The 24,750-nt window shown below is 37.9% G+C and overlaps 3 protein-coding genes across 5 annotated transcripts; 1 reads left to right on the top strand and 2 right to left on the bottom strand.

The window, feature by feature from the left end:
- The first annotated feature begins 907 nt into the window (after positions 1–907).
- LOC124645719 (protein timeless) lies at positions 908–14,226 on the top strand. 3 transcript variants are annotated; one of them, XM_047185586.1, is made up of 17 exons: positions 908–1,064; positions 5,503–5,606; positions 5,689–6,239; positions 6,514–6,667; positions 7,417–7,661; positions 7,745–8,040; positions 8,123–8,483; positions 8,630–8,821; positions 9,236–9,336; positions 9,646–9,844; positions 10,054–10,286; positions 10,550–11,022; positions 11,297–11,497; positions 11,665–11,845; positions 12,490–12,594; positions 13,203–13,412; positions 13,541–14,226. In XM_047185586.1, exons 2-17 carry the CDS (start codon positions 5,510–5,512, stop codon positions 13,731–13,733), a joined length of 3,792 nt encoding a protein of 1,263 aa, XP_047041542.1. In that variant the 5' UTR covers positions 908–1,064; positions 5,503–5,509; the 3' UTR covers positions 13,734–14,226. The 3 variants fall into 3 exon arrangements, with proteins under 3 accessions (XP_047041542.1, XP_047041540.1, XP_047041541.1); XM_047185584.1 differs by lacking the exon at positions 908–1,064 and adding an exon at positions 3,062–3,080; XM_047185585.1 differs by lacking the exon at positions 908–1,064 and adding an exon at positions 3,726–4,074.
- Positions 14,227–14,229: 3 nt separating this feature from the next.
- Positions 14,230–16,769, bottom strand: LOC124645728. The gene is made up of 2 exons (XM_047185599.1): positions 16,005–16,769; positions 14,230–15,462 (listed from the first exon to the last, which is right to left on the bottom strand). The coding sequence occupies exons 1-2, from the start codon at positions 16,014–16,016 to the stop codon at positions 14,827–14,829; spliced, it is 648 nt and encodes a 215-aa protein (XP_047041555.1). The 5' UTR covers positions 16,017–16,769; the 3' UTR covers positions 14,230–14,826.
- A 1,834-nt stretch (positions 16,770–18,603) lies between these two features.
- LOC124645732 (actin-related protein 2/3 complex subunit 5-B) lies at positions 18,604–19,959 on the bottom strand. The gene is made up of 3 exons (XM_047185605.1): positions 19,712–19,959; positions 19,361–19,433; positions 18,604–18,911 (listed from the first exon to the last, which is right to left on the bottom strand). Exons 1-3 carry the CDS (start codon positions 19,849–19,851, stop codon positions 18,672–18,674), a joined length of 453 nt encoding a protein of 150 aa, XP_047041561.1. The 5' UTR covers positions 19,852–19,959; the 3' UTR covers positions 18,604–18,671.
- Between the last annotated feature and the right edge of the window lie 4,791 nt (positions 19,960–24,750).

Consider the following 24,750-nt stretch of genomic DNA (forward strand, 5'->3'; position numbering starts at 1 on the left):
TAATGACATAAGAATCGCCAATGGGGTGGGAGAGCACCATAGAGCAATGCAGATTATGCAGAAACCGTAACGCCGGCTCCACACGTTGGCCCCAACGCTCGTTCCAACGCTATTCGTCCAACGTGTGGATCTAGAAAATGGCATTGGTCCCAACGTTGAGGCGAGCGTTGGTAGTTGGCCGTCTCGTGTCGGTTTTATCAAAGGAATCTGCGCGCCAACGTTGGCGATCTGTCCACACGTTGGCGCTTTGCTCAGTTCTGCTACAACACGCAGCGAGTGCGTACGTCGAGTAAAAATGGCTTCACTCATCCAGCAAATCGCCACCGGCATGGACAAATGAAAAAATTAAATACAATTTATCGAACTATATCAAGCACACCCCATAATATGGGACGCAACTCGAAAGGATCATAAAATATTTTTTTTTATAATCATTCCGAGTTTCTCAAAGCAGTTTCGATTTCTGTATCGGACATCTTCACATTGGCCCTGACGGGACAGAACTAGTTTATTGGCCAACGTGTGTACGCCTCACCGAGTTTGTGGTCCAACGTTGGAACGAGCGTTGGTACCAATGTGTGGAGCCGGCCTAAAAATAACAATGTTGGTATGATCTTCCAGCAAGTAATAGTATTCTGACTAGCAATTTTGCAATAACATCTTTTTTAACGTAATTATTATTATTATCGATCTCAGTGGCGTGCACTTGGAGAGGCCTATGTCCAGCAGTGGACTTCTATAGGCTGATGATGATGATGATGATGATTGTTATGATATGCCCGCCTTGATACGCAATGTCCCATCAGTAGTACACGGCCTAGGGCCTATTAGGCTGAACTGCGAGATGACATGAAATACCTAAAAAAAAAAAACTATTTTGGAGTTTGACATTAGCGAGCGGTTGTCATATGGTTGTCATTTAAACTTATTTGTCAAAAAATATTAATCTGTTGCTTGTTCTCGTTTTGTTAAAATAAAAAGTTTATCGTCCGCAGTACACAATTGGAAATCATAATATTTTCATGGGATGAAGTTAATAATTCAAAAGTTGAAAACTTCAAAAGGTAAGAAGTGGCTTTCTTTTCACTCTGTATTCACCTTTGTATTCACGAAAAAATTTGAATGATCTTTTTTTCAGGTAGGGTATGTTTGTGTAAAGTAGAAACTCTGCATTTACAACTTGAATACAAATTGGCTAAACGTTTAACAACACAGCACCTAAGAATACCCACTGACCTAGCTATTGCACCCAGTTTTTGAGGGAACTACTTTCCGCACCCAGATAAAAAGTAGCTTTTGTCCTCTTATTACTTTTATATCATGTATGTGTCGTAACTAAACGCATTCAATTAAATACATTAACATACTGCTTAATATATGTTGATTGGTAACAAGAAAAAATGAATTTTTAAACCAAATTAAATAGAATAAAAATGTGCGAGAATTAGGACACATTTAAGAGTCAGTCATTACAAACAATGGAAATTCCCCCTTTAAAACTGGCAGCTGTCAACTGGTCAAAACATTTGATACTCCTAACTTTATCTCAGGTTTACACATGATGTTGTAAATTATAAAAATGAAAAATTAACCCTCTGGCTAAACCACTGAATGGATTAGGATTATTTTTTACAATTCGCCATAGAATATCATAAAGTATATGTGATTAGGTAAGACTCAACCGATATATTGTAGCAGATTGTCAAGGAAGATTTAGTCTGACAACACGTTAGGAAATAAGACAAGGATATATATTTAAAATATCAATAAAGCAGATGTTTCAAATCTGGTGGATTATATGTAGGTACAGTACCTCGAAAAGTTCAGAAAAATCTAATCAATTCAGGAAAAATACAGATAAATTGCTTAAATGCGTATTTTTCTTATACTATAGTAGTGGAGGTAGTTTGTTTGGTATTCATCCTACCGCTATGATGGTTTTTTGTTTTGTGTTGCAATCTCGAGATTTTATTTTGAACTTTAAGTCAAACAAAGCCAGATGAAATTAAGTGTGGGTCGGGGCTCCATACATTTTGAAAAATTTCCTTTAACATACAACTACCGTGGTAATTAACAGAAATGATTGGATTATTAACACTGGACAATAAACGGAATGGCACTTAGTTAAAGACAACAATCTTACATAATGAAAATCTGAATTTAAAAATAACAAACTCAAAAAATGTATGCAAATACAATAATAATAGTAACTTAATCAAGTATGTAATCATTTTAAGTAGAATATTGTTTAAAAAGACCTATCAAGATATAGGTGTTACTGTAAAAGCTCGAACTATGGTAAATCGTTCGATTTTCCAGTAAAACCTAAGATTTACCGATAATAAATGGTAAATGACCATAAAAGTTTGTACCATAAATCTTTTACCATTGTTTACTTGGTAAATCATTAGGATTTACATAAAAGAAACAGGTAATGTCGAAAAAAAATATGTTATAACTAGTTTAAAGAAGCAATTTGTTAAATATCAAATTATAATAAAAACTAGACGAAATTACTTTAAATATCCAATGTAAGCATTTAACATGTTAAAAAAATACTTGGCCCTAGTTTTATTAATACAATTTCTTGTTTCTTGTTTCTGTGATTTTAAGAAAACTACACAGCTTTAATAAGTAATAGTACCTTTCTGTCACATCAAAACATTTTTGAAAAACTATGAATACTTATTTGTCACCTGCACTACACTTTATGGTCTATCTAAGGTACTGATGGTTGATGGTAATGTTAAGAGTTTCAGTAATCTATATTAATATGATAAAGCTGAAGAGTTTGTTTGTTTGAACACGCTAATCTCAGGAACTACTGGTCCGATTTGAAAATTTCTTTCAGTTTCAGATAGCCCATTTATCGAGGAAGGCTATAGGCTACTTTTTATCCCGGTACGGGAAGTAGTTCCCACGGGATGCGGGTGAAACAGCTGGCAGAAGCTAGTGGTGACATAAAACCGACGATTACCCCTGTATACAATATAGAAATGTACCCAAGTATGATTCCCGGTTATGGAACTATGGAAGAAAACGACTTGAGCTATTATGAATGTTAGAAGATTAGGATATGGGTAACTATGGAGAGTATGGCACAACCTGCCAATGACAATGTATTGAATGGATGTAAATCAGTCAGTTTCTTTTTCTAAACGAAACAAAGCTAAACTACTTTTGAATTTATTAGTTTATAGCGACTTTTTGTGTCGTTAGTTACTTTTGGAGCTGACTGTACTTGTGAGTAAAAATGTAGACAAAAAACAATACATTAATAGCAAATACTTAATCTATTGAATCATTATTTTAAGCATTAGATTATTTATTTGTAAAAATATCAAGATCATTATTTAAGTAGAGTCGAGGTGCCATTTGTATGATGTGACCCAAATAGACCGCACGCCAAGAGTTACCGTCAATTGACCATTAAGTAGGTACTTGAAAATCCTTGCATTCTACGTTGAAATTTTGAAATAACTGTGGTCGGTGCGTGCCGAGAGATAGATTTCTTTTTTAACTCACGAAAAGTTTCAAGCATGTCTAAATACAGTAAACGTTAGCCTTTTTTTAATGAAACTTTTTCCTTGTAAAGTCGTATAAAGCAACATTGCCATTCATCGCTTGCCGTATCGTTAGGCATAAAAGTAGACGGACGTCACCACCCAGAGGTAGGGGAGTGGGAGTAGTACGTAGGTAGCACCGGCACGGTGAGTTCACGATACTCTTTGACAAGCACGTGCAGTGTACACGCGACCGCGTGAGCGTGACCTACTGTGCGCGTAGGATAACGTTGTTTTGCTCACGTGGGATATAATTCGGATGTTTCCCTGTTCAATGCGTAATTGCGAGTTTTAGTGTATCTCTCCGATTTCATGTTTTTTAATTAGTGTCTCTTGTATGTTGTGCATGCAGTGGAAAATAAGTCAAAAGTTAAACAATATAGTCGATGAATTCACAGTAACGTTTGTTTAGGGTCGTTGCGATAGTATTTTATTTTTAGTGTGTGTGTGTGCGTGTATAAGTGCATACTGGGAGTTGATATATAACTACTATTTTTTTCACCCATGAAGAGTAAGTTCTGGTCTTGAATAAAACTATGTATTTATATAGTAAGTAAATAACAAAGCAATCATCAGACAATATAAAGAAGCATTTTAGTCTGATTTTATTTTTATTTTGATCAGGCTTTGATCTGGGGCTCAATTCCGCTAATTTTAATTAAATGACATATGGTTGGTATCCAACTGAGATTCAATGACGACTCGACTCAATTACGAATGAATGGCAAGGGATTCTCAGTTGGAGGGTTGTAGGTGTTGTTCAGATTCAGAAGATTAAACGGTTTTATCCTTTTCTGAGATTCAATAATGAATTATATCGTATGCTATATTATATTACGTATAATTGATTTACGATTGCAATACGATTGTATAGTAGACTACCCTATAGACTCTAGCTAGATAGACCATACCAACCTCTTTTCGTTTCGTTTGTTTCGGAGCCTTTAGGGTGCAAACAACGAATGTTTCCTCTTTATTATATTATTACAGATTAGTACTTATAATAATATGCAGATAAAAAATCATTTTATTTGAAATCGGGAACATGATCCGAGCTCTCGGTCAGCGGTCACAGCGCCACACTCCATAGAGAGGAACCTCCTGACGATGCGTACCGTATCTAGATGTATAACTTTCTGCATCAAAACGCTTGATTCATCCAGGGTCAGGATTATTTATGACCCTCAAAATACGGTTTCGCTTCCTGTAAAGTTGACTTTTTGGAAATAAAATTATTTAATTGCTCTTATCCTTTGATAGGTACCTAAACGAAACAAGAACCTTCGCATGTGATTTTTTTTAATAAGTCTGGGGATAAAACACCAGACACTGTAATAGAATGCGTAAATAGTTTATAAGTATGTTTGAACATTTAATTTTTTGTGAGGTATAATTTATATAAATTGTTTAAAGCCATGTATTCTCTGGGAAACAATGTTTCAGATACACAGTTTCTGAAACATCACGTAGATGTTTACAGCAACAATGTTTCGGAAACTGCCGTCCACACCGTTAGATATTTACAATATGTTGCCCGAGGAAGTAGTGTTGTTGTGTGGTGCCTACATTTATTTGCATAAGTCCATTTCTAGTAAAAAGAAAAAGAAAAGAGAAATTACTTGCTATGGAGACATTTATTTGGCGTTTATAAACAAATAAAACACGCGTCCACACTTGTATCCATATGTTGCGCAACTGATTTGTTTCTGTGCTCCCCGCCACGGGTGGGGAGCACAGAAACATTCGATAAACACGTAGTGTTTACAGAAACAAAATATTATGTTTCTGAAACAAAATTATTTGTTTCAGAAACACGTAGATTTTGTTTCTGAAACAGTGTTTATAAACAATTGTTTCTCAGTGAATACATGGCTTTAAATGACATCTGAAAGGCACACATGAGTTAATATAACGAACCCCTTGTTATTTATTATTTTAGATACAAGATGGAATGGGTTTTACGAAGTCCGCAGATTCATAGTACATTCAGCAACCTTGGATTTCCACATGGAGATGGATATCACGTGAACGAAAATTGTAATGGTATGTGCAGTTAACCTGAACTTATTTCTGCAAAGATTCAACGTAATAGTTTGTTCTCTACAGTGAATTTGTTCTGTTTCAGCTGCTTTGGAGACAATTCTTCATAATATTTTAACAGAAGATAAATACTTGCGTACATACCGCAGAAGTATAAGTTTTGGACAGAACATCAAAAAAGATTTAATACCTCTCTTACTTAATGCCAAAGAAGAGTCAACCGTAGAACTATTGATTAGAATCCTAGTCAACTTGACAATTCCTATCGAGTGTCTGTTATCAGTTGATGTCATTTCAAGAAATGATTTTGGGAGGCATACTATTTTTGAAATTAACAACTTACTTGGATCTACAAAAGTTGCTTTCACTGATCACCGGGCGACGAAAGTCGTAATAGAATTTTTAAAGAAGAATGTTGATTGCGAACAAAAAGCTAAATTAACAGCAGAACAATGTACAAACATAAGTAACGGGCTTTTGTTACTACGGAACATCTTGCACATCCCGGAGGAACCCAGTGGCCAAATTCCCAGCTACAGTGGGCCACCTCACGCTGTACAGAATCAAATCCTATGGAACATATTTAGCCAAAGTATTGATAAAATTCTCATTAAGTTAATGATTATTCCTGATGCGGTAAGTGATGCAAAACTATAAAAAAAAAACACATATATATTTAAGGTAAACGTCAATTTATGAATTTTACTATTACTACATTATATGTTAAGTGAAATTAATGATATATAATTTAATATTATTATAATTGTATTACTCTGTTTTAGACTGCATGTGTATAAGCGCGACAGTGTGCCCGTGATTTACGTTACATAAGTACAAACATGACAAGTAATATTATGCGAAACAGTTCTAAGAGTCGAGATGTGTGTTTTGTATTTGTTTTTCCTTCCAGAATAAATGGGCTGTAACAATGGTTCAATTGATAGCTTTGTTGTACAAAGATCAACATGTTGTCACCCTGCATAAGCTATTGAACTTATGGATTGAGGCCTCTCTATCAGAGAGTTCAGAAGATAATGAGAGTAATACTTCTCCACCAGACAGAGGTACCTACTTTTCATTAACAATCGCTATTGTCACATTTTTAACTTTAATTTTGAAATTAGCATTCTTGCCAACAATGGTAGAAAATACTTTACGTAGTTAGAAGTTTCGTACTTATTATCAAAAAACTGTTCAAATCGATTGAGCACCATGCTCAATCGATCCGGTTTCGCAACTTTCAATTGTTGAAGATCCTTAAATTAAGCATCTGCTTTGTCCCGCCGAAGTTGCGATTACTGAATTTGTCTTGTCAACTTAAAGTCACGCGATTAATGTAATAAGGCTAATTATATTATGTACCAGCTTTTCTCGTAAATAACATTGAACCTGTAAGTAGAGGAAAGAAGAAACGGTGATGAATAAAATTCCCAACAACACAGCTGTCCGTGACAGACAAATTATTTATGATTTTATTATGATAAAATCCATTTTTATTTGCAAAGTTAAACCATGTTACAGAGCTGCCACATTTGCGTAAGATTTTTTCAATAAAGGCTAGGCAAAATGTTTACCTTTTTTTTGGGATTAAAAGCTACATTTAAGTTACTTACTGTGAAACCAGTGGGTAACTCACGACAGACAAGAATTCACGTAATCAAAATTTGCTCTATTTCTATCGACCTTTACAATAAGTTGTGTCCACAGACCAAAATACATCACAAATAAATTTTAACTATACCATGAAGGGCCTTTGAACTGAATATGCTGATCTTAGTTTTAAATTTCACGACGATATTTGTATTGGTCACAGGCAGCGACTCTTCGCCAATGTGTACTTCTGAGCCAACATCGGATTCATCTGACACGGGTGGCAGTGGCAAGAGTAATGACGATCCCAATTCCGTAAACAAGGACTGGGATGCATCCTCGCAAATGAACAACACTAGCGAGAATGGTAATCCACCGTTTCAGACAACCGAAGAGAAGGAAACAGATTCGGGACAGAAAAATACTTCCGCACAAAATACCAATGAAGATATTCTGCTATCCGATAGCGTAAGCTCTTAAGTTTTTTATATAACCTCGTTGGAATTAATTTAAATGAAATAACCAATTTAATTGTTCTTTGTTTATTTTAGGGCAAACCGACATCGTGCAGCAGTGGTGTCCAATCTAACAGGAACACCCAGGGTCCAGGTTCAGGCAATACCGAGAAGAAGACGGTTATATCGGAAAATTCTGACTGCGGCTATGGTACACAAATTGAAAATCAAGAATCAATTTCGACGTCAAGCAATGAGGATGAGTTACCCACTAAAAAGCCAGTGCACCAGAAGCCGCACAACCCCAAGCAGCGCGCCAACAAGGCACGCTCCGGCGCCACCATGCAGGACCGAAAGCGGAAGAAAATCGTCAAGCGAGGCAAATCTAACATGTATGTATTCTCACTTCACTCCGTGTGCCTTAAGAGTTCGCTCGCTACTCATTTTATACTCATCACGACTTTGCCGTTTCAGAATAAACGTCCAGGGATTATCCCATAAGACTCCCACGGATGATGACATTTCTAATGTATTGAAAGAGTTCACAGTTGATTTTCTTTTAAAGGGATATAATTCTCTAGTACAGACTCTTCATAATCAAATTCTCACCAACCTCCAATTAGAAATAGATACATCCCACTTCTTCTGGTTAGTCACTTACTTTCTGAAGTTCGCAACACAAATCGAACTCGACTTGGAAAACGTGAACTCGGTCCTGTCTATCGATATCGTGTCGTACTTGACAGCGGAGGGAGTCAATCTCTGTGAACAGTTTGAGCTGGCCATTAAACTTGATGGTAATGACCTGAAGCCCAACATAAGGCGTTTACATTTGGTAAGTGCATCAACTTGTGTAAACCTTTTAATCTATCTACTCATGTGTAGTGTGTCTGAGTTAAGTGACTACTAGGTGAAGTTCTTCTATCTATGTATTAAATATGATAGAAATATAATTGATAAAATCTGTTTATGTATTGGCAGGTAGTTACAGCTATAAGGGAAATAATACAGGCTATTGACGTGTATAAAAAGTTTTCACACATATGCAAGGATGACCAAGACGCACTTCTTAAGTTACAAATTAAAATGTGTGAGACTGAAGAGCTGAGATCATTGCTCGTGTTACTGCTGCGTCATTACAATCCGAAGTATCATTCCAAACAATACCTACAGGTAAATCAATTATTGTGTTATTATGTGTAAATTAGGAAATATCCACAATTAAGTGGGACCTCCTCAATTAAGTAAACATACGTAGGTCTGCCTCCCACGAGGCTCGTGCACGCAACAGAGCACGCGGGTGGGTCGCTTTCTTTGGTACATGCTCGAGTCGCTAGACGCGCACATGTTTTTAGCGTGCTTCTACGCGGTGCATAAAGTTATAGCAAGTTAACATGCGCAAGTGACCCGCGCGCACGCAACAGGGCTCGCGGGTGGGTATTTTCCTTTGGTACATGCGCGAGTCGCTAGATCCGCATCTTTTTATATGCATCCACACCAAATATTCAGTTCAGTTCAGTTTGCCTAGGGTGACATCTGAAATGGTTGAAAGTAAATTCCTAAAACAGTTAATTTCGATTTTTTCAGGACGTGATAGTAACAAACCACATACTCTTGATGTTCTTGGACAGCGCAATGAAGTTGCCAGAATACAATGGTTCCACCAATATGCTGGATCACATCAGACAGTAATTATTATGTTTATATTACCTGCGTCCCAACATAAAATTTTGACCCTGGATTATTTATACAGCCTAACGCCTAGAAGCCTAAAGGTTATTTTAATGCATACACTACACAAAAATTTCATCAAAACTCGTGCAGTCATATTTACTTGAAAGAGTAAAGGACCGAGGCCGAGAGAGACTGCAAAAGTGCAGACTGAAACCGCAGGCGACACTATCTATATTACACACATCTATCCAAACTTTTACATTAAGTATAATAGAAATAGTATGTGAGCTATATGAAATAACGCCATTCTTTATTTTATTCAGGTTTGCTTCATCTGAAATAATGTACCAGTATGGGTTGCTGCTCGAGGACTACGCTGGCAACGGCGAATTCGTTAACGATTGCATATTCACCCTCATGCATCATGTGGGCGGAGAACTTGAAAGTTTAATTACTTTGTTTCAACCAAAAATTTTGAAAACTTTTACTTCAATTTGGAAATCGGAATTCGAAATTTGTGATGTAAGTTATCTGTACATAAATATAAAATACTTTGCTTTGACTGACTGACGTTTGTATTTACTGAGAAAAATTGAGATCCTTGGCGCCAAAATTTCCAATTCGTCCTCTTAAAAACAACAATTCGTGGCACTTGGGTAGAGTCGTGGTTCGTTATAGTATAATATTTGGAAACGCAACTCACTTATAAAATTTTCTGTTTCATGTTGTAGGATTGGTCTGATCTTATTGAGTATGTTATAAATACTTTCATCAAAAAACCACATTCTCTACAAAGTACTGCAAACTTTCTACTTGATACTGATAGTTTTGAAGATGTTAAGATTGCACCAAAACCTATCACTCCAGCGTCTCAAAGCAAACCAGAAACCGTCGAAGCTGACGATAAGAAGAACCCGGCTAATAATAACACTATTTGCACTTCCAATGGAAATGTAGAATCCAGGTAATTTATATTTGTTTTGGTTGTATTACCTTAATACTATTTTGCATGCAATCTGTTAAAATTTTTAGTTACACTAAAAAAAATTCATTAACTTTAATGCAAATGACTATCCCTCGCACTCAGAGACATTTAATGATTACTTAACTCACTCCTTAGTGACAGATTCTCATAGAAATTCTGCACTGAGGAACGGCTTAAGTAACCATTAAATGTCTCTGAGTGTGTCCACATGTTACTTTTCTCAAATGCACATGTTAATGCAGCGGGTGGACGGAGGACGAGCTTTCATCGCTCAGTTGGAACTACATGCAGTGCAGTGCTCTACCTGATGTCGTCGGGGAAATCATCACGCTGTATAAGGAAGATGGCATTATTAAATCTCGAGATTCTGTTATTAAAGAGCTTTACACACAAAATCTTATTAACAAAGAAGATTACGATAAATATGTCAAAGGAGAGACCGACAGAAATGTTAAAACTGTACAGGTTATGAAAGAAATGAGAGATGACGAAATTAATAAACTCTGTGAGCAGCTTACTCAAGATGGAAAGTCGAAATTTTTAGATTGGGTTCAAAAAGTATTACTGGAAACCTGTTACGTTAAAATATATTTGGATAAACTAGCTAGGAATAGTGAAACTGACTGTGGTACAGATGAAAATGAAACAAAACTGACGAAGCTTAAGAAAACCAATGATATGCATATACTGTCACCAGTCTCTTACCACTCCCTTCGTAAGTACATACTTATTATTTTCCTCGGTGGACACTGGCGTCTAATGGTTCTTTTAGATTGACTTTAATATATTTTTTTTTAAACTCAAGTGATTTACCGTGACGTTGTACTTGTTCTACTTATCATTGACTATTTATTAGCGAGAGAAAATAATAATACCTACGTGTTTATTGTTATGGGTCCATCTAAAAGACGGACAAATTACTGTTTTTCATTCCACATGTCTATTGCGACTGCTTATGCTAATCTCAGTGTATTTATAAACATTTTTAGTTCTCAACCAATCCATACCATTGGTCCCGTGGAACTGCAAGCAGGCGTCTATCTGCAAGGATCTCAAGTTCTTGCAGCTGCTACATAAGTTAGGATTTCACATGCCAGTAGATTCCGGAAAAGTTTTCATCAGGATTCCTCACTTTTGGACTGCTGATTTTCTGTACGATGTGGCTGGAAAAATATCGCCTATAGATAAATGTAAGTTTTTATTTTATTGGTGCTACATCGTCATATACCTATTTACAAAGTCATCAGAAATGAAAAAGGCTTGTTTATTACTTGAGTTGTCTACAAACACTTTTTACATAAAAATAATTAAGGTTCTAGAACGTTTTTCAATTATCAGCATTTTTTTATGTTTACAGCCAAACTCAAGTTCTCTATTAATGATATATCGGACAACAGCATATCGAAATCGATGCAATCTGAAAACCTGTTATTGTTGCCTGACCTCACGAAGGATATCACTATGATGGAGAGTTCCGACAACTTCTATCAAATCCACAAGCAGAAACACCTCGCCACTATGGTTAATTTCACACCCATGTGAGTACGGAATGCATTATAATTGTTATATTGCGCTATTTACGATATGATAGATTTTTCACAAATACTTTCCAATAATTAGTCTCTGAAACTAACTCTAAGGCGGGTTTTAGGCTGATTTTAGAGTCGCGCTGATCACTTGAGTACAAGATCAACATGCTATCGCCACATCTACTAGAACTAAGTTTTTAATTCAGTTAAGCATTTTGACTTACATATAGTATACACTTAACTCCAGGCACGCGTGGACAGCTACACCTAGTTCTAGCTAAATATAATAGGATACTAGGAATAGGCGTAGGCTAGCCGCCATTCGGGTTTTACCCATCAACTAGAACATGTCATCTAGGCATTTTGTCGGTCTTCTCTGAGTTGGCATTCGATTTTGCAACGGTAGTCGTGAAGCAAGCATTATAATGGGAATTTGTCAGTGTTATTGCTTTGATGTTCGCGGTTTTACATAATACTTAATGAATATTGCCGCGTCTGTTAGCAGCACTGACTCGCTAACATGATAGTCCCAATCTGCGTAGAAAAATTGTACTTTAGTATAACTCTGAATTTTCAAAATTAAAAAGCGCCTTTAAATATTTAATTAATTACGTATTTCAATGTTAGCTTTTACAAATGGATGTATGTTTTAGGCCTGGATCCTCGTTTAATTCTGAAGGCGTCGATGGTGATAAACAGAACTGGTTGGAAGTAGTACAAAAATCACAAGAGTACAAAATAGCACTGAAGTTGGGAAGGTAATGATTTTTATTTTATTTTGAAAGCAATTTTATTTTACTGACAGCTTTCACATAACGTATTGTTAAATTTAATTCTTTTCGTTCTGAGGACAAACGAATGGACATTTTTCGTATTCAGGTGCATTTAATGATTGTTTTTTTTTTTATTATTGTGGGAACTTAATTATACTAAGTAGGTACATACCTACATACATGACAGCAACTTCGTGTGATGTAACTACAATTGTGGTTTATCACTTAGTGACAATTAGGTACACTATTGTTTTGTTTACGGAATCTGATATTGAATTGAAACAGGTTTGTAATGCTACCTGTGAGAATCTCAAGGTTACTAAGTCAATGTAACAGTATCAGCCGCAGTAACCGCACAAGCCTGTCGACATGTAAAGTTGGCATGCTGCGAGCAACACGTGGCTGATAAAACTTATTTAAGGGTCGAGAGACCCCCATTTATTCTCAAAATGCCGCTATTCCCTTAGAATAGTGAACCTTATCAATAACAGGTGTCACAGAAACTTTTTTAAACAATTTGCATGTCAAACTTTCTGGAACAATTGGTATACCGAGGAGCAGTGTGATTAAGAATATTTTATTTTTTTAATTAGTAACATAATAAAGAACGAAGACGACGATCAGTCGGACATCGTGATGCAGCTGCCCGTGAAGGACACGGAGGTGCCGGTGCCGCCGCTGCTGCTGGGCGGAGCGGCCGCCATCGGCGCGCCCGCCGCCGCGCTCATGATGCCCACCATCATGAGCATCAAGCAAGAAACCACACACTTCAACTTACCCGTCCCTGACTCGGAACATTATAGGTATGCAAACATACTCTACTCTACTCTCTACATAGATATACTCTACTCTCTTTCGTCTTCGTGCACAATTCTATAAAAAAATATTCGTAACTCGTGGCTAATTATATTTTTTTCAATATTGTCACCAGTGTATGCGAGACGGCATCAGTCGCTTCAGACCTGACTCGGATGTACGTGTCGGACGAGGATGAAAAGCCCGAAGTGGTGCGGCCGCCTATCATCGAAGTCAACCCTATACCCATTGTCGATGAACCGTGTGGACATTCTGATGAAGACAGTGCTGGTAAACGCCCGCGCGTTAACTTTTTTTCCCCTTTTTAAAATAATAATATATCGTAAGCGTAACTGTGTGTTATTTAACATTGTGATGTGATAGAAAATAGATATCATCCTTGGAATTGTATTATAATAATCCTTTTCCTAGAATTTGTGTTGTTACCATTACACGTATTTCCGCTTATACAATAATAAATGATATACGTTACATAATTATAAGATAAAAGGTTGCATTTTTGCAAGACATATTTGTTGGACAGTGCAGTGTTATTATTACACAACTTCATCTTATGTACCGTACGTAGTATCAAAAGAATTTCCCGCCATAGACATTTAGTACTTTATGCATTCCTAAATTTAAGCTACATTGTAAGATGTTTAATTTGTATTAATCATTACATGAACATTATATTTCTTGCGGTATGGTAGTGAAGTTATATACATGTAACTAGGTATTTTCTGCACGAATCCATACATTAAAATATATTTTAATTAAATGTTTAATTAGTTATAGCGGAGTAAATGGATTTAGTATAAACACTTTTTTAATACTTATTTATAATTTATTGAAACAAAATAACAATTATATTTATACAATACACATCTAGCAACAACAAAAGAAACAGAAATATAGCCTTAACAATAAATATTACTGTTCCAACACGCCCGCTCATCACAATCATAAATATAAAAACTACATAAACATCGTTGCTGGCAGTATCCTACCCCGTTGCTAAGAAATTCTGAAATAATCAACAATTGAGGAATGCCATTTCCATCTCTAATGGAAAGTATAAATCTATGTTTGTACAATAATTATCTGTTGATTTTCCATTTACAGTGCTACCATGCATTTCAAACAATTTATATAGTGTTATTACAAAAAATGATAGAAGTTTGAACCGTATGTGAAAAAAAAAAAATATCGCGCACAAAAATTTCTTAAACACGCATTAAACGTCTGTTAATCTTTTTTGTAATTACACTATATAAACACATGCTTTTTTTGGAAAATAGTCCGGAATAAAAAAAAGGGTTATCACAGACAAAAGTTATGTCGTTTAGTAATAAGGTGGTTAATGTTTAAAAACAAACCAGTCAGGTACTTTCCTACAAACCTATCGGTAGGTATGCTGAATTAGTGGTATTTGAAAGTGTTGACATTTGCATTCGTTTTGTGGGGTTTTACTGCTTGATTGTAGTTTCTGGATTCAAAAGATTCAGCATCGCTCCCGCCGTAGTAACTGGATGACGGTGCTCCGTAGGAATTACCAGATGATCCTTCGGAAGAATACTCATCACTGTGGGGTAAAAAACTTTGAATATGGCCGGAGTTGCCTCCGTTGTATGATTGACTTTCTGGACCGAACGAGTCTCCGTCTGAGTGGCCGCCACGCGCATGTGATTCTTGTACTTGGTAAGAGTTGCCAGGATAGTGGCTACCTTGGCTTCCGAGAGCTTCATGTCCGTGCAGTTGCTGGGGGCTTTCAACGTGGGGAACTTTAACTATTTGTGGCACGGGGACGGGGTAAGGCTTATTGATGTGAACAGGATAAGGCACCTTTTCGATCACTTTTACTGGATATGGCACGGGTACCTTGACAGCCACAGTTTTGGTGATTTTTACCACTCTTACCGGAGTTTCAGGAATTTCTACGTGTTCACCAAGAACTTGCAGTTCAGTTTCATAGTTCTCCACGGGTATAGTTTGGACGTGATGTGACTCATGTGATGCAAAGCCATAATATGAGCAACACAGCAATATAATTAATTTCTGAAAAAAAAAACAATTCTTAGTGGCTTACCTCGTCAAAATTATAAGTTAGTAGGTACCTACTTGATTAGTATCTCAACACAATTAATTTGAAACGGATATTTAGTACATAAGGTTTATATTGCAAATATTACAATGCCTATATGTAAACCTGAAGAGTCAATTACCGTAATTAAATACAATCAAAATTGAATAATCTTACTATGTAGGCAGGTACCTATAGGTACTAAGGGCATGACCGAAAATACTCCCGGAATCAAAATTGCCTATGCCTAGGTCTGGATATATCGACTCTGATTTACATAAAGGTACTATTCTACGCCTTCCCGCTCATAACACTTGCGCAACTGAATTGGTATTGTGTCAACTGTCCCGAAGCACCAGATTGTTTTTTTTCCAGACCTACGTAACACCTAGTATAAGACCAGGAAGTAATCATTACGTAAGAAGTTATATAACTTCGACGACATGATTAAATAATAAAAAATAAAAATCGAGCAAAGTCGTACAGTCCAATGAAAGCAATTGAATTGTTCACTAACCGGAATTTCCATTGTCGTACAAGTGTGCGTCCGCGGTGCAGTTAAAAAACTACCGAATGGCGAGTCAAGTTAGTGGCTTATATATCGCACATTCTCTCTTGGCGAGAGACAGGCTGACGTTCGATGCTGCGATCGTCCATTTACTTTCTTCAGTAGCCACTTGCGCGAACAGCAAGTTATCTGCCAGCGATAGACTCCGGAACACTTATCCGTGTCAGTTCGTTCTTTAAAACTTCCGTCTGTAAAATTACTAGGTCAGATGGGATGACGGGCGCAATAGCTTTATAGCAAAACGAAATACCTACCTACTACATTTAACTAAAGCCTTAGGTATAAATAAATAATTTCAAATAAAAAAGTAGGCAGGTACCTGCAAAAGTAGTAAAAGCTCAATAAGTTTCCCTATACAACAAAATTGTAGGTAGGTAGCTCGGTAGATATTTAGTTTTCCATTTTCTATCTTAATTATGTAGGTATATATCGTTGAATACATAGGATACTTACCTAGACGCCGAAAAAAAGCTTGTTCGTATGTTCTACATGCAAATGAACAAAAAGAGAATTAATTAGGTAATATTAGACAGGCACTGCATAATAATATTCGACCGACTGTCTGCAAACTTATGCAATAATAGCGATGTGGACTTAGATTATGATATTTGTCTAGAAAATGAAAGAAATCCCCTACATTTAATTTGGAACAGTTCCTCCCGTAGATTTAGGATCCCATCAATAGATTGGCATTGCATGACAGATACCTATATAATAATACCATCGATAAACAGGGTTACTTGTAAGTAGACCGCATCCTTTTTGAGGTGATAGTATAGGTCAATACGGACAAATTTGACCATGGCATACACTGGGCAAAAGTTAACCCGTTTCAAGATAATCGAATTTCAAGATCTTTTCTTAAAAAGTCGTCTACAGGTACCTAGACGTAACCTATGTACCTAGGTATAATATATTTTGAAACACTTAGATCTATCCCAGTTGAAAGAAAAATATGTTCGTTGGTACCTATTTGTTATATGTAGTAATAGTTCATACCTACAGTCGTGGTGGCCTAGTGGGTAAAGGACCTACCTCTCAAGTATGAGGGCGCGGGTTCGATCACAGGTCAGGCAAGTACCAATGCAACTTTTCTAAGTTTGTATGTACTTTCAAAGTATATCTTAGACACTATAGACCGTGTTTCGGATGGCACGTTAAACTGGGCCCCGATTCTCCTAATTTTACTTAAGCGTCATACGATTCACGTTCGACTCGATTCGACTGAGATCCGATCCCGACTCGATTACGATTGAAGCGTATGTGGCATTCCGCTATTTTTTCTTTGAAATAAACGTTTTTATCCTTTTCTGTCATTCAATAATGAATCATTTTGTCTGCAAATGATTTACGATTGCAAAATGATTGTACAGCAAACTACCGTATGGACCAAAATCACCAAAATAGCAGATCAATCGCACACCAATCAAATGTCAATCGAATACGATTGGTCTTTTATTAGTAGCAGAATGCCCGATATGGTTAAAACTGCTATTGCGATCATATTGCGATTCGATTTCTACTCGATTTTGACATTATTAACTTAGGAGAATCGGGCCCCTGTAGGTCCCGGCTGTCATTGAACATCCTTGGCAGTCGTTACGGGTAGTCAGAAGCCACTAAGTCTGACACCAGTCTAGCCAAGGGGTATCGGGTTGCCCGGGTAACTGGGTTGAGGAGGTCAGATAGGCAGTCGCTTTTTGTAAAGCACAGGTACTCAGCTGAATCCGGTTAGACTGGAAGCCGACCCCAACATGGTTGGGAAAAAGGCTCGGAGGATGATGATGAGTAATAGTTCATACAGCATCAAGTGATCGTAGTGCCGCTTTTTACGATCTTCATGTAGCAAATAATTGCTCGACATACGATTTACATCCGACAGAGATCCAATCACGACTCAATTACGATTGAAGCGTAGGTATGTGGCATTCCACTATTTTTTCTTTGAAATAAACGTTTTATCGTTTTCTGTTATTCGAAAATGAATCATTTTGTCTGCAAATGATTAAAATTGCAATATAATTGTAGAGCAAACTACCGTATAGGCCAAAATGGCAGACCAATCGCAAACCAATCGAATGTCGTTGGAATACTATTGGTCTTATATTAGTAGCAGAATGCCCGATATGGTCAAAACTGCTATTGCGATTCAATTTTGAGATTATTAACTTAGGAGAATCGGGACCCAGGCCTGTTAGTTATAATAGGTCTGATCAGTGAAGACAGAGATTGATCCCAGTACAATGTGATACTCATATAGGCATAGCCTAGGTCAGTAATAATAGTTCAAGAATGGATTTGGGCACACCTATACTGCAACAGCACAGTATCTCAGATCTACAAGTTTTTATCTACAAATTTATATCAAAGCAAGTTTGACTGATGTATTATACTGCCCCCCACATTATTTCTGTGCTACTTGCACCGCTACAAAGATGTGAACAATGATTGAGATGAGACAAGAGCATGAGATTTTAATATAGGAGAGATTCTCAGACTCAGTACAACCTTAATATAGTAGGAGTTTGATAAATCAAATAAACTTTAATAAGTTATATACAAATCATTTATTTCACTTAATACATAAATATTGTTATAAGGAATCAATTATGTCAATTAAACCTTCATGCGATCAGACAGTACCCTCACTATGGAACCGGAACCACCAACATTAAATGCTTTCTCATGCCACAATAACAAATGCCCGCTTGATCCTTCAGTAGGATTCTCAAAACCTTTATAAATATACTTCATCAGAATGTCAACATCATCCAAACACAGGTTACCGACAGCTTCTTCAATCTGAGTAGACTTTATAGCAAGCAACACTTTCAAAGTCAATGCCAAGGCATTATCCTGAAAACATATATACAGCAAATTAAATATGATGTATTAAATGTCATGTAGAATTTTGATGTATACTATACCCATAACCATATTATTTATATTTTATACTAGCTGATCCTGCGAACTTCGTATTGTTCAAACGTTCCCTGGACCTCTAAAAACATTTTAAAACCGAAATCAGCTCAATCGGCCCAGCCGTTCTCGAGTTTTAATCAGACTAACGAACAACAATTCATTTTCATTTATATAGATATAGAATATTATTTGCAATTTTTTCAAGTAGGCAGTTATTTTTTTAAGGATTTAATAATATTTTTTCAAGAATGATACTCATGCCCCTGATGCTATCTTGAAAACACCATTGTATGCATACCACTAATTAGGAACCACTGGCTAAAAGTATTATGAGGTTCTTTTTATTTAATAATTTTATTTTATACATTACTTCTCATACTTACTTTGACTTGTTGATTGGGCGATCCCAATGGCGCATTGTTCAGTACAACTTTCAATGCTTCAGTATATCTGCCTGTATGGTAGAGTTAAGGATTTCAAATAAAATAATGATTATTACTTATAAATAAAAAGGTATGTAAACTATGCAAGTGATTCAAGCATACTACATAGGTACATAATTAGAATTTGGTCGGTTTGTAGAAACAATCTGCTCAGACAATGTTTTGAGGAAAATGATTGTTTTATAGATGATTTTTATTTTATACTACTATTAGCATATCGGGCGTTCACTAGTTGTTCGAAAACATTTATAAAATAATGAATAATCTTAATTGACTGTTTTAAAAGGATATTGATTCAGCAGAGCGCAAACTTCTCCTTCATCCGGTCCGGTCGGTACAGACTGTTCAGCCTCCTCTTCTCTAAAGTTATCTTCATTATATTGATCGATATCGATCTTACGGAAAGCAGAACTGGAAGTATTTTTCGCCATTTGGTGATTTCAAATTGACTAAAATGAAATTATAAGCCGATTAAAATCTATACACTTCAATGAAATTAACAATACTGAAATCAACTGAAATGACAATGTTATGTCAAATTATGGATGACATGCATTTGACTTTGATTTGTTTGAGTTTGACATGAGTTTGACGACATTTGTTGTGTAATGGTCGTGCTTGTTGGCTGGTTGGCAGGCCCGCCGCTAGCTGTTTGTTCGCCCGCGTGCAAAACTGATTATGCCGCCCTACGACTACATACGTTTTGACAAAAAATATATAAGGGGGGGGGGGAGGGTAGATCCAGGGGATCCGGACCCTCCCCGCCCATTCATATCCATCTTACTTGTCCAACAGAAAAAAATATGTACATGCACCGCTCTGATTGCAGAAACCCCACCTACTTTTGGATAAATAACTATTGCAATACATAACATACATTACACATAACTTTTTATTTACTTGAAATGTTCAGAGTAACCTAAGCAGTCCTGGGTTAGCCCATAAGCAAACTAAGCAATTGCTTAGGGCATCAATGCAGTGCAATCATTACCCAAGTGGCCCCTATGTATTGAAAGATTGTGATTAACTTAAACTAACGCACTTAAATATCTATAACAATGTTTAAAGTCAGTAAAATATGTTACTTGGTGGGTTTCCCGTTGAAAACTTCCAAGGCACATTTCATATGTAAGGAAGCGCGAGCGGAGCGAGCGCGAAAATTTTTTAGTCTAAGGACACAAAACAAATAAAAACCACTGTTAATTAACAAAGCTAAGTCAAAAAGTAAGATATGCACAGAAGAGAAGTGCAAAAGCCGCGAGCGAAGCGAGCGCGATTTTTTCCTTAGAGTTTTCATGAAGTAAACATATTATCATAAAAAGCCATAACGGACGTGCGCGAAAAATGTTGTTCGGAATTGAATGCCTCAACAATTAAACAAAGATAAAATGCGATATCTGACATGGAGCCGCGAGCGCAGCGAGCGCGAATTTTTTTGGGGATGCAAAGGGTAAAACAGTCAAAATTGATAGGAGACGACCAAAGCTAGGGCGGCTTTTTCTGAAATTTTATTGGTTTAATTTTGCCGCCCCCTAAATAGCATTTGCCCCACGCTACGCCACTGGTTGATCTTAAATCGATTTTAAGAATCTTTAATTTTGAAAATGTCCTTTCAACAGATGTACCTAATTGAAACCGGCAGTGTAAGTAATATTCTTAGCGCTATTGCTGTGTTCGGAAATATTGAAATCAAATCATTGGTAAAAATATATTGTATTTTTTAAATATTACGTGATAACTCGCTAGATTTGCCGCCCCCTAGGACGTGCCGCCCGCGTGCTGTGCACGCGCTGCACGCCCGCTTACGGCGGGCCTGCTGGTTGGCTGTGGTTTAGAGATGTCCAAAGAAACATACGTAGTTTATTTCTTGTTTTAGCACCCATACAAATAGCTTACCATATACGTAAGGCTGCCTTTTAAGTTCTGGCGTTTGCTAACCTATCGCGATTATAAAAAAAAAATATATATATGCCATTTTCATCTTTTTGAATTTACAATTCGAAAACAAAAGATTTTTTTTTAATTAGTCGAATAGTTTTATTGTACTGTCTATTCAAAGCTGACAAGTCAGTTGTCAAAATGGAAATGTCTAAGGAAAAGGACAATGGGCAAATTTGTATGGAGCCTGGGCTATCAGCGGCCAGCGATGATTTTATGATTTATTGATCTTATTTAGTCTTGTTATTACTGTGTAGAAGTATTATCCCCGTGGGGTATTTCAAACCCCCAAAAAATACGTTTTTGTTCTCATACGTTTTCAGTACTTTGATTCAGTAAGAACACCTTTGTTTAATGCAGTAATGGTGAAGGATGGTAAAATAACAGTTCTAGATGATCTAAAAAATATTACATTATTATATTAATGCATATTCTATTGATTTTTATTTATTTACACACAAGTTTGAGGTTCCTTCCATATAAAATAAACTAAAATATCTCTGAAATGAATAAACTAACATAATGAATAGGAAACATTTTTTTTTGTTTGTTTTTTTATACCCTAAAGGCTCCAAAACTACTGAAGCGTTTAGAAAAATTCTTTCAGTGTTGGAAAGGTACAGTCTTCCCGAGTAACATGGGTTATATTAATCCCGGTACGGTTCCTAAAATACACAGCTGAAACCACGGGAAAATGGCTAGGAATATAACATAATAGGGGGAAAATTTTTTGACGACCTCGATGGCGCAATGGTCATCATGCCGGACCGCCGAACCTGAGGTCCCGGGTTCGATTCCCGGTTCGGTCGACATTTGTGTGATGAGCATGCTTGTTGGCCGTGGTCTGGGTGTTATGATATGTATTTATAAATATGTATATATGTAGCTATATGTAGTTTATCAGTTGTGTTAGCACCCATAACACAAGTTAATAAATAACTTACCATGGGGCTAACCGACCGTGTGTGAAAAAGGTGTCCAAAAAAAAAAAAAAAAAAAAAAAAAAAATATTATTTAGCCTACTCCTCGGTCTAAATCACACTTAAGTCCGCTGCGGGTAACCGAATCTCCTCAGTTTGATTTCTAGCCCAACCTAAATACCACACCACGCACATAACATGTGCGCAGCATCCCAACGTCCGCCTTCCACTAAGACATGAGCAGTAGTAATGTGCCGAGATCAAAGAGAGCAAGTCTAACCGGATGCAGCTGAGTGTGTTATAAGGAGCGACTGCCTAGCTGACCTCCGCAACCCAGTTACCCGGGCAACCCAATACCCCTTGGTTAGATTGGTGTCAGACTTACTGGCTTCTGACTAGCCGTAACGACTCTCAAGGATGTTTAATGACAGCCGGGACCTACAGTTTAACGTGCCGTCCGAAACACAGTCATTGGTGTCCAAGATATACTTAGAAAGTACATATAAAGCTAGACAAGTTGCATTGGTATTTTCCTGATCTGGAATCGAACTAATGCACTCATACTTGACAGGTTGGTTATTTCGTCGAGAGGGCGATGAAGTCAGTGCCGGCTTTAACTCTACCAGCGCCCTGGGCGAGATTTCTACGGCGCCCCCCAACTGCAATTCAAACCCATATGAAAAACAGTGTATAGTTACCGATTGCGCGAGCGAAGCGAGCGCGATTTTTTTTTTATAGTTAACAAGTCAAAGCTAAAATGACGTAAAATGTAGCCCAATCGTACATAAGTTATTGCTGGTTGGTGAATGCAAAAACACGGGAACACAGCTTCTGATTGCGCGAGCGAAGCGAGCGCGAAATTTTTTGTTATATTTTAGAACTCAAAACAAAAATGACTTAAAATGCAGCCCAAACTCTTTGTTGTTGGCGCCTATGTATTAAAATTTTGGGACTTTAAGTAGTACCGTAAATAAGAAAGTTCATATAAAACTAGAAGTTACTTTCTTATTAATAAAAGGACTTAAAAACGACGCTACCTTTTTGCTAGGGTAGACAAAAAAATGTTGAAAAATACAAACAACTGTAAAGTGAAGCAAGCCCGAAAAAGCTTTTTTGAGTTTTGGATCACTAAAAGTCCTGAACATATATAATAAAAGGCTACTGTGAGGTGAAGAAGCCGCGAGCGAAGGGAGCGCGAATTTTTTTGAGTATTGGGACATAAATTAAAAGTAGCTATATGTGAAAAAAAATGTAAATGCAAAGTAGAGAAAGCGCGAGCGAAGCGAGCGCGAAAAAAAATTTTAGTTTTGGGACATAAAAGTAGTGTATCTAACGCACCCGGCATTATACGACAATACATTAATTTAATTGAAATTTCTTGGTCCAGGAGCGTACCGCGGCGCCCCTGAGCCCGTGGCGGCGCCCGGGTTATTCGCACACCCTGCACCATAGGTTAAGGCGGCCCTGATGCTATCCATACATTTGGATACAGTTCTTGTAAGCTGCGATCTTTGATGAAATTTAAAACAAAAATAGGAGTAACATTCTGATCAAGGATTGGTTGGGGGCGCCTGCGGCGCCCCTTATATCCGGCGCCCTGGGCCGTCGCCCAACCGCGCCCTACCCTAAAGCCGCTACGGGATGAAGTACCTAGGACTCGTCCTCGCTGGACGCTGGAACTGAACGTGCCCCAAAGGGTGATAGCCATTAAGCTAATCCGGGGGTACCGCACGATCTCCCGCGAAGCAGCTGGCCTACTCGCCGGACTGCCACCGTGGGATCTGGAGGCGAGAGTCTTCTTGCGCCTGTACGACTGGCGCGAGGAGGATCAGCGCCGGGGGGAAACCCCGTTGCCGCGGCAAGTTGTCGCGCAGCGGGCGGAGCTCCGGCGCGATCTCATGGTGGCCTGGAGGGAGTGACTGTCGCAACCCAGTGCAGAGCACGCCACCATAGTGGCAGTAACTCCCCTCTTTGACTAGTGGCTTGGGAGGAGTCACGGCGCCATACCGCATGACGCAGGTCCTCACTGGACACGGTTGTTTCAGGAGGTACCTGCATCGAATTGGTCGTGAGGAGGCGCCCGAGTATCAACACTGTGCGGACAGCCCCGAGGACATGGTGGACCACACAGTCCAAGTGTGCCCTGCGTGGGAAGAGCACCGCCGGGTCCTCGTCGAGGCTTTAGGCGGCGGCGACCTCTCGCGTCCGGCCCTGGTTCAGGCCATGGTCCGGAGCGAGAGGGAACGGGATGCCCTCGCATCCTTCTGCGAAGCAGTCATGATCGAGAAGGAGGAGGCGGAACGACAGAGAGTTCGCACCTCTCATCCCGGCCGCTGGACCAGGTAGACAACACAGGCGCCGGGTGTCGCGAGACGACTCCCGGCCACCGTTATAGGCGTGGCTCATCGTCCCTCTGTCTACTTAGACGACAGACCCGTGTCGACGGCGCGCGTAGTTCCACGCGCTCCTCAA

This window comes from Helicoverpa zea, chromosome 3 (assembly GCF_022581195.2).
Source record: "Helicoverpa zea isolate HzStark_Cry1AcR chromosome 3, ilHelZeax1.1, whole genome shotgun sequence".
Taxonomy (NCBI): Eukaryota; Metazoa; Arthropoda; class Insecta; order Lepidoptera; family Noctuidae; genus Helicoverpa; species Helicoverpa zea.